At 44.1% G+C, this 14472-nt stretch overlaps 1 protein-coding gene across 2 annotated transcripts in view; it reads right to left on the reverse strand.

Annotated features, from left to right (window-relative positions):
* ARHGAP26 (Rho GTPase activating protein 26) overlaps positions 1 to 14472 on the reverse strand; it is a 629130-nt gene that overhangs the window by 56945 nt on the left and 557713 nt on the right. The window contains exon 24 of one of the 2 annotated variants that reach the window (XM_088444115.1): positions 11385 to 11713. The exons of the other annotated variant lie outside the window; for it this stretch is intronic. Within the exon in view, the coding sequence (XP_088300241.1) occupies positions 11691 to 11713 (23 nt within the window). The 3' untranslated portion in view covers positions 11385 to 11690. Of the gene's footprint in view, positions 1 to 11384; positions 11714 to 14472 lie in introns of those variants that run through there. 2 annotated transcript variants of the gene reach the window in all.

Consider the following 14472-nt stretch of genomic DNA (forward strand, 5'->3'; position numbering starts at 1 on the left):
TCGAAGTCTATTCGGTACCCCAGGGAAATTAGTCTGCGAGTCCATGGGGCTGAAGAGGTTTGGTTCCAAACTTGTTAAAAATTCTGCAAGCGGGCTCTCACCGCAGGGGACCCCAGGTGGGACGGAAGACCGTAATGCCACCTGTTCTGCAGCTGGTTTAGGCTCCTGTTGACGTGCAACAGTGTGTGGTCGACCTCTAACTCTGCCGCCTCTTGCTTGCATGGGAGCACCTCTGGCTCTACCACAAAAGTGATGTGGCGCACGAAAGGAATGAAATGAAGGTCCAGTGATAGATCTTCTGGGAGCCGGAGCAGTAGACGGGAGGAAAGAAGACTTTACCCCCCCCCCCCCGTGGCCTGGGATATCCATTTGTCCAATTCCGGGCCAAAAAGCATGTCACCAGTGAATGGTGAACCCTCCACCGCACGCTTGGATTCTGCGTCCGCTTGCCAAGCGCGCAACCAGAGGGCTCTGCAGCCCGAAATAGCTGACGCAGATATACTTGGAAGGTAAACTGCAGGCTCATGGATGTGTTCTGCTAGTAGACGTAATTCTGCTCTGGGAATTACCCGAGTCCAATGTCATCAACTGGTCAGCCCAGCAAACCACAGCCTTGTCAACCCAGGCGGTAACAAATGGTAGGGCTAAGTTGAGCTCCCACTGCAGTATAGATAGATTTTAGTGTTGTCTCCAACTTACGATCCAAAGGGTCTTTTAGTACAGTAGCTCCCGGTACAGGAAGTGCTGTTTTCTTAGAGACTGGAGATAGCCGCATCTACAGGAGGAGGCGTTTCCCACTTTTCCAACATGGATGATGGAAAAGGATAGCTAGACGGAAACAGATGTGGAATTTGGAACCGCCTATCCGGCTGTTTCCAGGTCACTGAAAGCTGATGTTGAAGGTGTTGTGAAAACGGAAAACAGCCGAGCTCTTGGTTGTTCATGAAATAATTCACACTCTTGGGATGCAGGAATAATATCCTCAGGTAAATTGAGGATATTTCTGACTGCCAAAATTAGAGATTCCACCCCGGGAGAGGCGGACTCTAACTCTTGAGGAGTAACATCCTGTAAATGGTGTGAAGTGGAGGTTGCAGACACTGCTGTACCAATAACCTGTACCAGGGTGTCTAGAGACTTGGTTAAGCCAGCCTCTCACAGCTGCAGCACACTTTTCTTCTTGTTAGAGTTGTGCTGTGGCGATAAGGAGCTATCAGTACTTTTGTTAGAAGCCCTGTGAACTCCTTCCTGTTCTACTTAGAACAGGGCGCCAGGTACCCAGACCCCACCTTTAGAGAGGTGGCGAAGGGTACCTAATATAGTGTAAAAGATGCATAAAAAAAAATAAGACCTAAATTTAAATAAAAATCAATGCAATGCTGGAGCACAGCAGATTATGACCAGCTCCTAGTAGGCACATTTTCTAAACTGAGGGCTGGTGGGGCATAGAAGGGGAGGAGCTTCACATTTCTAAATTATTTAAAGTGCCAGCTCCAGTTATCCACACCTCTATACCCCGGTGTAAGCAACCTCCAGTGTCCACTAGTGGATGAAAGAGAAAATAAACTGTGAGTAAAAAATGTAAATCACCTACCACAGTATTTTTGATAATACATATGGACTGTAATATAGTTAAGGTACCAAATTATATAAAAATTGGACAAATAGCATTCTAACCTTGTAATAACTGGAGAGAAATAATTTTTAGCTTATAAAGGACAACATACCAATGAGCGCACAATTTAACAATTGACTCTTGATGCTGTTCAGGTATGTTATATGATCTGTATGGGATGTGATTGCCAGATCCCTGCTGTGGGTGGCTTAGCTGGACTGTAGTGCATCAGATGAGTCTCTTACATGCTGGTAATGCAGGCTCGCAGTATGCTCGCTTCTCTGTGTATCAACATTACCCTGTTTGTGGCACACGCTGGGGGCATACCAGTGATTAATAATAGCATGTGGGTATCTGATAGAAACATGTGGCAGATATAGTTACTGTCCTTCATGTAATTGTAATGTTACAGTACAGTAGATAATGGTAATTACAACTGTTATATGGGAGGACTACAATGAGGCATGAAACAAACAAATGCTGCGGAGAGAGGAAATGGGCCATGGCTTTTAAAATTTTATTACGGGACCAATAAAGTCCTACTTACACCCCAGGCAATAAGCTTACTTATTTAGCCATATTTGATTTAATAGTGTTTACTTACCATTTTATATTACTTTCCTTATTTAAGAGGGAAAAGATTGCTCATGAGAAACTGCCACAAAAATATTTCCCGTAAGATTCTTCTGAGTAGGCAGAAACCTTCAGTCAGTGAAAACGGCTCAAATTAAAATGAAATCAATCCATTTCCTACACACCCGGAATGACAAATGCTGCCATCAGTTCTTGCCTAAGAAATACATTTCCAATCTGCTAGCAAACATTATACATGGCCACGTATAAATCTACAGTAACTGACGTGTGACAGACCACGCCGACTCTTAGCCACAAAATGTAATATTAAACTCACAAATGTGCAGACACAAGATATTAATTCTAGAGGCTGGCACGAGATTTATAGCCTGTAAAGTAGAATGAAGATGAAATGGGTACGGATTACGGAAAGCTGGGTGTGGTTACACACGTGAGATTGTGAGGCCTGGCAGAAAGCCTTAGGTTTGGATTAGTATTTGCATGTTGAGTTATTATGTAAAATGTTGGCACTTGATAACTCATCACTATTTACAGTTAACAATTTACCTGGTAATGGTCATACTAAGGGACTTTACACAAATCTGTAGTCACGCATGACTCAGCCACATACACCCAAGTAATTATGTACATAATTATATATTTCAGCCTGCCAACAATACGCAGATATGCCAATGGCTAGCATAGTTTATTTATAGTTATTTAAGGATGTTATTTTATTCATTGAGTCATAATAGTTTCAACAGCGTCATATAGGGGAGATGCTCTGCTTGTGTGATACAGAACCTGAACAGTTAATATCCGTGCGGCTGGGCAGGGACAGTGGCATTTCATTGGATGCTGAAGTTAAGTAGAGGAGAGCAAATAAACTGCAGGGAGGCAATGGCAAAGGTTGGAAGCAACTTGACAAATGAGTTGGAGTGTAGGTGGGAGGAGAGAATCTGCAGCAACACGAAATAGGCTCTAATAGTATCCTAGCCAGCACGGAATTTACTATGTATTGATGGTAATAAGTACTATAATGTACACTGCAATCGGTATGATATGCCGGCCCATAGCAACCAAATGGATGTTTGTTTTAATGTTCTTAACCATAATTCAAAAATGGCTTTTAATATGGACATCACTTTTTATTATCTTCTATATAACGCATCAACATAGTAGACAGTGCCGTCTATGATGCATACAAATGACATGGCCCTAACCAAACAAGCTTATGTTCTGATGCAACGCAATGGTGGTGACATTCCCGTGGAACGGTTGGAGAGAAGGTAATTCCAGCGACATATTTCATATCATCTAATTCACCACCATAAAGGCAGCAGAATAGGAATAGCAGGTGTTGATGGGAATACATGGCCATGGATAGGGCACCGAGATAGTACCATGCAGCTGATAATCACAAGTCCAGCATTTATCCCTGGCTCTTGGCAGCTGGTGAATGCTGGTACACTGCCAGCCATAGTATGGTTTCCTTCATAAATGTCCTCCATTCAGTGGATTTCAGATATACAGTATGATCTCTTCTACCGTAACCCATCAATATGTCTCATATCTAAGCACTGTAATATTGTAGCAAATGACATTTTAGGCTCAAGTAACACATTTAAAAAAAAAAAATAATAATATAAATATCAAATAATAAAGAAATGGAAGATAATAAAAAAGTGTCAGATAATAAAGAAATACTAGATCCCAGCAGTAAGTAAAATGTCATTTTATTGCAGTCTGTCTACAGAGGAACTAGCTTAAACTTGCCTTTGGGAGAGAACATATGACCGAGATATTATAACTGTGACATTTTACTTCTTGAATATAAAAATGGAATATGCTTAAGTGCATTCTTGAAACTTTCTGGAGCCAAACTATCAACAACAAAAAAAAAAAAAAAAGTGCTAGAAGGGGTTTTATCCTGAGCAGGAGGAAAATGGAGACATGAGCAAACAGTGACAAGATGTTTGACTTTCAGAGGCAATCTGTTGTAGCGACATAGTCAGCACCATGGACAGACTTGTCATCAGAGGGATTACCGTTTAGCAGACACTAGACTGAATGGTGCAAAGGTCAGCAGCATATATTATCAGAGCTCAGGGGAAGATTAGAACATTTATTCTACTGTAAACAGGACAGTTCTGCTCAATTATACTTAATATTTTCAATGCAGCGTTATATTATTACTGTATTGTACTCTACATTCTGAGACAGCTTTTATACCTATTCTGAGAGAGCTTATATACACTGTGCCAAAAGTCATGGGATAGATGCCTAGTATAGTGCAGGACTCCCTCTAACCCGGCCAAGTGCAGCAATTGGACGTGGCATCGATTCCAAAAGTGGAAGGAAGACCCCTAGAGAGATGCTGACTGATGCCGTCTGGAGAGCTTCCTACAACTCCCTGATATTTGTAGGTGCTAGATCTTGGACCTCACCACGCCATTCATCGGAAATCTTCTCGAACCAATTCTGGACAACTTGGGACCGATAACATGGTGCATTATACTTCTGGAATATTCAGTCATTGTGGGGGTACATGAAGTCCTTGAAGGGCTGCAATCAAGCAATGCAACGTAGTTGTTCCCGGTCAATGACATGTTCAGGCAGGCCAGTGGACCCAGCCCATGCCACATGAACACACCCCACACCACTATGGAGTCACCAACATCCTGCACGGTGCCTTCTTGACAACTGGGATCCATGGCCTCATGGGGTCTGCGCCACACCTGAACCCTACCATCAGACTGAACTGGAACCATGACTCATCGGACCACGCCACATGTTGCCTGTCCTCAAGGGTCCAATTATCTATGTCACAAGCCCAGGTAGGGAGCTGTGTCCAGTGTCGTAGTGTTAATAGGGGCACTCTGGTGGGTCTCATTGCTCCCATATCCCATGGAAGCAAAAGAACACTGCACTGACCTGCTGGATAGACATCTGTTACCTTCTGCATTGTATGTGGATGTGATTTCAGCCAGTGTAAATTGTCTTACCACAAACAATTCTGGCCAGACGCCGTTGGTCATTGTCATTCGGCAGCCATGGTTGGTCACTGCGCTATCCACAGTGGGTGGTAATGCCTTGCATGAGGTATATGCTGTACACGTGACCTCACATCTTTGAAAATGGAATGTCCCATTTGTCGGGCACCCACTATCAAACTCTGATAATTAACATCGCCTTGCCATGAGAAGCTTAGTCGGTGTTCAAACTGACTCACAAGATGTCAGATTACTATTGATGCAGGTCTGGACATCTCCAAAATGTCACAGTACGGCTATCCCATGACTATATATATGTATATATATGCTTGCCATATCCCCATGTTAGATACAGAATCTGTGTATTTCAGATTTGTCCCGAATTAAACAGATGGGATGACAAACATTATTTTATATATATAACAAAATAAACAAAATATCCAGAACATGCGCTCACAACCAACTGATCTGCAAATGTTAATAAATATCCCAGATGAGTCCAGCAACAAGACCAGGTGTGTACTGGTCAGTTCATCAGATTCTTTATAGACACCAGGTACTTTTTCCTTCATAAATTGGTCCGCAGCTCCCCTTGTGAAAAGATCAAGCCCAGATCCGTAATTCTGTTAAATATAAATGGAAAGGGTGCACTTCATAGTGCAATGGCACTTTTAATTAATAAAAAGGTTACATATAAAACACTGCATTTTTTCAGTGCTGCTTGTACCTTATATAAAACTGTGTGGGCTGGTTACCACATGTTGTTCTTAAAATACTCCCACCAGCTGCCATGCTGTTTGCTTCGTTGTAAACATTGAAAAAATGAGATGTGTATCGCACTGTGTGTATGGATCATGAAATGGCTGAACAAAAGCTATAAGTGATCTTACGATGTCCCCCTACCTGGTTGATTCACGTGGTTGGAATCTTGGAGTAAATAACCCTCTTTCAAATATCTAAAAGTAAAAACTTTTATGGGGGGTAAAGCTCTCCTCTCCTTAGAAGAATAGGAAAATATCAACTGTAAAGATCATTGCCGCGTAATTATGAATTGAGTTGAATAATTTGCTTTGCAAGTTTGTATGGCGTGCTCCCAATACTTTCAAGTATGAAATTGGGAGTTGCCATGCTGGTTGCTTTGTTGAAAATACTGAAAATAAGAGATATGCATTATATCATGTTTATGGATCATGAGATGGCTGAACAAATGCTATAAGTCAGTGGTCAGGGAACAGGGGTAAATTACCCCACGTGGGGTAAAGATTAAATTCCTGGGGGCAATGGATGGACAGCCGGGCATGCATATGAATCATTCTATAATACAGAATGATTCATATGCATGCCCGGCTGTGCCCCAGGGAGGCTCTAAGCTGGACCCCGCTGAGATGTTATTACCAGCAGGCGCCCGGCTCCTTCCCTGCAGCCGCGTTAGCCGGAGGCTGGAGTTCTCTTCTGAACTCCAGCTTTCGCCTCTCTCCATGCGCACTATGGGAGAGACGTCATGACATTTCTCCCATAGTTCCGAGGAGCAGCTGGGCGGACAGGACGGCGGCGGATAGAGGAGCGGGGATTAAGGTAAGTGTTTTTTGTTTTTGTATAAGTGGCACTACAGGGGCATTATATGGGGGCACTACTACAGGGGCATTATATGGGGGCTCTACTATGGGGGCAGTACTACAGGGGCATTATATGGGGGCTCTACTACAGGGGCATAACTATGGGGGCACTACTATATGATTTCCTTCCATTCAAATCAAGGGGTAACGTCGGCGTATCTAAATATATTTGGGGTAAAAGGTAAAAAAGTTCCCTGACCCCTGCTATAAGTGATCCCATTATGTATTTTTTCCTGGTTGATCCAATTGTTTGTAATCTTGGAGTAAAAAATATAAACCATGCAATAATTAGTTATGAAGTCTGCATACAAACTTTTAGCTAAAATATGCTGAAAAGTCCTGTGGTTTTGAACTAAGAGGAAAGTTTGTTATAATTGTTATATTTGTGATACATGGTATTTAATGTGTAAGACTAGAAGGTCTCCACTACTGACATCTCCACTATGCAGCAATATGTACTATACAGCTGTTAATGGGTTAAATTCTAGTGCCACTTTTCTTCATAATATGCCTGGTTGTTTGGATTATAATAAACCGGCAAAAAAGGGGATGATTTATCCTTAGATGCCCCTTTCTTTATATAGAAATCGGCAATCTTGATTGTTCATTCACCAAAATGTATATTGTTGGACGCATGCAGCTTGTGTATAAGACCGCTGTTCCTATGTTAAATTCATCAATTAAGGATCTCATTTAGATTTGCATCAGTGGAGACCTGCGAGTCATAGGAATTAATTGTACTGATTGACAGCAAGTAGCTGAATTAGCACGTCTAAAAGGAACAAGTCACGTCACGGAGGACAGCCCTCTGACGAAGTCTCTGACTAAATGCATTAGGATGTGGCCTTGTGATATGACACAGACTCCATCGGCTCCAACCAACTCCATGGTTAGCAGCGACGTGGCCTGACCTGCGGCAACCTCTCGAGAAGCGGTGAGCAGCGGGGTGTGTGAACCCGAAAGCTTCCAGGGACAACGTGGTGGCGATTGCCGGTGGGAGTATTTTAAAAACACCATGTGGTAACCAGCACACACCGTTTTATATAAGGTACAAGCGGCACTGTAACAATACAGTGTTTTATATGTAACCATTTTATTAATCAAAAACGTGGTTGCACTATGAAGCGCCCCCTTTATATATATATATATATATATATATACACACACACACACTGTATATAAAAATCTCAACTGGTGGCCTGTTGACGTTGCTAGAAAGGAGTTAGGTTGTTGCAAAACTCCTAAACTCACCCATTAGTACCTTAGTAGAGAGCCACTGTTTTGGTCTCTGTTCTACAAGTCCCCCTATTTATCCCCATAGACCGCTTGTCATTTATATTCACAGCACAATAGTTTAAGGCATAGTGTAGTGGCAAGGGATGTCTATACCATAATGTAGGTCAAGTATGCAGTCACTGAAGCACAGCAGAGTTGTAGCAGTTAATTGTAGTCTAAATACAGAGATAAAATAAAATTGTATTTAGGAATATAATTTATTTCATTAGGTAAAGGAACATTTTAGGTTACAGTGCTTTGAAGGAAAAACGTACCCGATTATCTGTAGAAGCAATCTGCTGAAAACTAGATCCAAAATTAGGAAATTCCCAGTTAGATAAAAGTTGCAAACTAAAAATTGTATTGTGCATCATGTTAATGATATAAGAGAACAAAAATCAGCCAAACATTTATGAATCCATTCCAATGGCATAGGGTAGGGGGAGTCTCAGAATATTACTAGACAATAGAACTACAACCTTCAATAACTTAATGACATTGGATGGGTTCCAGCTGTACTAAACTGCCAATCTGAGACACCGGTAACTAAGGGAGGCTGTATGTGGGTAAAATATAAATAGTGATCAAGGCTGGGAGACCCTCTGTGCTTGGCATATAAATGAGAAGGTTTCTGGAAAGGACATGCAAGAAGGTATACAATAAAGGGAGGCAGCCATTGACAACTCATTTTATGTTACTCTCAGCAGAAACACAGATGAAGATTATATGCCTGTCAGCCATAATAGTGATAAGAAAAATAACATACATCTCATAATTTCTATTGTACCTCAAGGAGTACAGAATCACTTACATAGGAAAACAGCATCTCAGACTTCAGTGTTTCATAATAGATGTTTCAGAGCGCAGCGAAATTTGCTGCATTATATAAGAAACTGTTAATAAATAAAATAAATAATAGTAATATAAAAAAAAGGAATTTCACTTTGCATAATACAAAACATAATTTAAAATTATATTTTAATATTGTCTTATGAGTCTGCTGAGAACATATATCCAGCCAAGAGGAGGAAAAAAAATCAGATTTTTAACTGCATGGGACAGATTTATGGCCTGGCTTCTAAAGATTATTTTTGGTTCTTTTATTATTGTTATAATTGCAATTAGGGATGTGCACCGGAACATTTTTGCCGGATTTGGATTTGGTTCTAATTCGTCGTCCGGCTTTGGATTTGGATTTGCCAAACTGCAGTGACTGGCTTTGGATTTGGATTTTTTTACAAAAATTTACAAAAAAAAGCTAAAATCACATAAATTGATCTTTTTTTTCTTCCTAGAGTATTATTAACCTCAATAACATGAATTTCCAGTCAATTTAGACCACCTCACAGCTTATAATATTGTTTTCAACATTATTGGCCAAAGGTTGCAGTGAGCTGACTGGTTACTAGGCGACAGAGCAGCGCCACAACGACACAGACACCACAGTATAAAGCACATCTATGACACATTGCCACACAGCAGTGGCAGAAATGAAAAGTAGTGCACCCACCCAGTGGGGTACGGCCAGCAGAATCACAGTACTTGTTTACAAAGTGGGCTACGGCCCAAGGAGTCACAGTGCACAATCTTATTCACATTACACCCCTGATTCACATTACACCATAAAGTAGTGTCTCTTATTTATGTTACGACACACAGTACTGCCCCTTTTACACAATGCCCACAGTAGTGCCCCTTATACACAATGCCCCCAGCAGTGGTGTCCCTTACACAATGCCCCCAGTAGTGGTGCCCCCTATGCAGTCGCCTTAGTAGTAGGGCCCCCTATGCAGTGCCCCCAGTAGTAGTATGCCCCCCATTAGCTGGCCCCCAGTAGTATGCCCCCCATTAGCTGGCCCCCAGTAGTATGCCCCCATAAGCAGGCCCACAGTAGTATGCCCCCCATATGCAGGCCCCCCCAGTAGTAGGCCCCCATACACACATAAAAAAAAAAAAAAAAAACTTACCTGTATCCCCGCTCCAGCCGCGGTCCGCTCTGCTGCCACACGACAAGGAGGGAGCCAGATGGAGCTCATGAGTGAGCTCCAGCCGGCTCCCTCCATGCAGCAGCCAATGAGAGTCGATGTGACTCTCATTGGCTGGTGTAACAAATACACAGCTGCCGCTGGCGGCTGTGTGCTTGTGTCTGTGTAGGGGAGACCGCTATCACAGCGGTCTGCCCTACACTCGAGGAGCCCTGGTGTCGGATTCTCTAGCAATCAGGCGGCCGCTGTTCGGCCCCGAACGGGGATCCGAGTCAGGCAGGGAACATCCGAACAGGGTTCGGGTGGACTCGGATCCCCTATGTTCAGAACGGTTCGGATTCCACATAATTCGAACCGCTCATCTCTAATTGCAATATCAAAATTTCATTGTTTTATATGAACAACTTCCATACCCGCGTAGAATTTTGTTAAACGTATTGTAAATTTTTAACTCGCTTGGTCATTGCTTACCTCATGACTATTATTCATTATTGGCCAGTGGGCGGCAAAAAAACCTTCATTTAACGAATTGGTCTCAGCCGCCAAATGCGTGTGTATTATATATATATATATATACACGCACACACACAGTATATACATATATATATATATATATATATATATATATACATACATACACACACATGCACACACAAACAGTTATCATTACATATATATATTTATTTATAGTGTTTGCAAGAAGAATCAGCTGCACTCCTGGGCTTATATATAGGTATGTGTCTACATTTAAAATACAGGGAACACTTAAACAACACAATGTAACTCCAAGTCATTCACACTTCTGTGAAATCAAACTGTCCACTTAGGAAGCAACATTGATTGACAATCAATTTCACATGCTGTTGTGCAAATGGAATAGACAACAGGTGGAAATTATAGGCAATTAGCAAGACACACCCAATAAAGTAGTGGTTCTGCAGGTGGTGACCACAGACCACTTCTCAGTTCCTATGCTTTTTGGCTGATGTTTTGGTCACTTTTGAATGCTGGCGGTGCTTTCACTCTAGTGGTAGCATGAGATGGAGTCTACAACCCACACAAGTGGCTCAGGTAGTGCAACTCATCCAGGATGGCACATCAATGGGAGCTGTGGCAAGAAGATTTGCTGTGTCTGTCAGCGTAGTGTCCAGAGCATGGAGGCGCTACCAAGAGACAGGCCAGTACATCAGGAGATGTGGAGGAGGCTGTAGGAGGGCAACAACCCAGCAGCAGGACCGCTACCTCCGCCTTTGTGCAAGGAGGAACAGGAGGAGCACTGCCAGAGCCCTGCAAAATGACCTCCAGCAGGCCACAAATGTGCATGTGTCTGCTCAAACAGTCAAAAACAGATTCCATGAGGGTGGTATGAGGGCCCGACTTCGTTTTCCATTGGAACGGGTCATGTTGGAGGAATATTCTGGCACTAAACCCCCGGACTGCTACTTCTGCTAGTTTAAATTCTACAGCAGCGAAAAAGCAGGTTAAGAAGCAGTGGAAACGAAATCCTGACAGAAGCTGTTCTGAAAGGACATGTATTAAAATCCTGAAACGTTGATGATTCAGACGGAGTTTTGTGCTGCCCCAACATGTACAGTTGATATTCCTCTCCAATCACAGTGTTGAGATCCATATCCTAAAAGACTATTGAATGGTGACCTAAGGAAATACATACAAAGATACCTACGTTACTGTTTATACACCAATTTTGGGTACGCATATTGGATTATTTTTTCTATTTGATAAGTTCCATAAATTACTACACCATAAGGCGCTTGTTCTCTCACCTTTTTGTCTTTCATAATTATCTACGACTTTTTGAACAACGGTCTATTGGAGAGTTGGAGGCTGCCACCGCTACTACGGGAGGTGTATTGTAAAAAGAACGTTTTATACATAAAATCCGGATGACTGAAATCAACATGGGGGTGTGGCGCCATTATTAGTACCTTATCTAGATATAATTTATATATATATATATATATTTATTAGAGGTAAGCAAGTTGAAAGGAGAGCGCACTCGTGATTATGTGAAAAAATATGAGATATGGTAAGAACTTACCCTTGTTATCTCTATTTCTACGAAGTCCATAGGGTTCCACAGGATACCTTGGGGTATAGGTGTGACGTCAGTCGCAGGGCACCAAAGAGTTAAGCTTTCAGCCTCCCAGGATGCACTAGGTCCCCCTCCTATACCCCGCCCCCGGGCCAAGGCACCTCAGTTAGTTACCAAGCCATAGGCCGGAGGAGGAGAAGGAAGAGAGAGAACAAAGATCTGGACACATACAAGAATCACATTCTCACCAGAGGGAGACGGAAAACCGGTGACCAGAGCAAAGCCCATCTGCAGCACAGGTGCGACAGGGCGGGAGTCCTGTGGAACCCTATGGACTTCGTAGAAATAGAGATAACAAGGGTAAGTTCTTACCATATCTCATATTTTCTACTTCAGGGTCCATAGGGTATCCACAGGATACCTTGGGGATGTCCCAAAGCAGTATCCTTTAAGGGTGGGGACGCTCCTGTGCAGAAAGGAGAATCCGCCGCCCGAAGGAAGCATCCTGAGAGGCGAAGGTGTCAAACCTGTAATACCTCACGAAGGTATGGACAGAAGACCACGTAGCAGCCTTGCAGATCTGAACTGCCGAGGCACCACGTCGAGCTGCCCACGAAGGACCCACAGACCTAGTGGAATGAGCCTTCAGAGAAGGAGGGACCGGTAGGCCTTCATGAAGATAAGCTTCAGAAATAGCCATACGGATCCAGGCTGCCAAAGTTTGCTTTGAAGCAGGCCAACCCTTTTTACAGAAGCCATAGAGGACAACAAAGCGTCCGACTTCCTAAACAAAGAAGTGCGGTCAACATAAGTCCTTAAGGCCCGCACAACATCCAAAGAGGCCTCACCCACGGAAAGACCCGGTGAGTTAAAGGCCGGAACAACTATTTCCTCGTTAACATGAAACTGGGAAACAACTTTGGGAAGAAACTCGGGCCGAGTGCGGAGCACTGCCCTGTTCCCATGAAAAACCAAGAAAGGGGGTCTACAAGAAAGAGCCCCTAACTCAGAAACACGTCTGGCTGAAGCAACGGCCAGAAGGAAAACAGTCTTAGCTGTTAGCCATTTAATATCCACTGAGCCCAGTGGTTCAAACGGCGGTCCTTGGAGAGCCCTCAGGACCACAGCCAAATCCCAAGGCGCCACAGGTGGAACAAAGGGCGGCTGAATACGGAGAACACCTTGCATAAAGGTGCGCACATCCGGGATTGTAGCAATCCTACGGTGAAACCAGACAGATAGGGCCGAAACCTGTACCTTCAAAGAAGCAAGGCGAAGCCCATGATCTAGTCCTGCTTGCAGGAAGGCGAGAATCCGAGACAGACGAAACTCCCGCGGTGCATAACCTCTCGGTCGACACCACTGGAAGAACGTATGCCACACGCGATGGTATATCCTCGCAGAAGACGGTTTCCGAGCTCGTAACATGGTACGCACCACAGAGCTGGCAAACCCCCAGGACCTCAGCATGGCCGTCTCAACAGCCACGCCGCCAAAGACAGCCGAGTCAGGTCCGGGTGAAGACAAGGACCCTGAGACAGAAGGTCCGGTCGTAGCGGCAACCGCAGAGGACTGTCCACGGACAGACCCTGAAGGTCTGAGAACCAGTGCCGTCTGGGCCACGCGGGAGCTATCAACAGGAGCGTCCCTCCTTCCTGTTTGAATTTCCGGATTACCCGTGGAAGAAGGGAGACCGGAGGGAACAGGTATGCGAACCTGAACGTCCACCGGACGGACAGAGCATCCACCAGAGACGCCCCTTCGTCTCTTGTGCGAGACCCGTACACCGGCAACTTGTTGTTGTGCCGGGACGCCATGAGGTCGATTTCTGGAAGACCCCACCTGTCCACCAGTAGTTGAAAAACGTCCGGGTGCAGGGACCATTCCCCTGGATGAACGTCCTGGCGACTTAGAAAGTCCGCCTCCCAATTTAGCACTCCCGGGATGAAGACCGCTGATATGGCCGGAAGATTGCGCTCCGCCCAAACCAGGATCCGAGAGACCTCTACGAGAGCCGCCCGACTGCGAGTTCCTCCTTGCCTGTTTATGTAGGCCACGGTGGTAGCATTGTCCGACTGGACCTGCACCGGGTGACCCTGGAGAAACCGCTGTGCCTGCAGGAGAGCATTGAAGACCGCACGGAGTTCCAAGATATTTATTGGAAGCTCCGCTTCTGTCGGTGTCCACCTGCCCTGGAACAAGTGTGGACCCGAAACTGCTCCCCAGCCCCGAAGACTGGCGTCCGTTGTCAACAGGACCCAATTTGGAACCCAGAACGGACGTCCCTTGTTGAGGTGGGTCGTCTTTAACCACCACGCAAGGGACAGGCGAACCTCCGGGGTGAGCACAATCGTCTGGAACT

Source organism: Taudactylus pleione, unplaced genomic scaffold, assembly GCF_031769625.1.
Source record: "Taudactylus pleione unplaced genomic scaffold, aTauple2 ptg000349l, whole genome shotgun sequence".
NCBI lineage: Eukaryota > Metazoa > Chordata > Amphibia > Anura > Myobatrachidae > Taudactylus > Taudactylus pleione.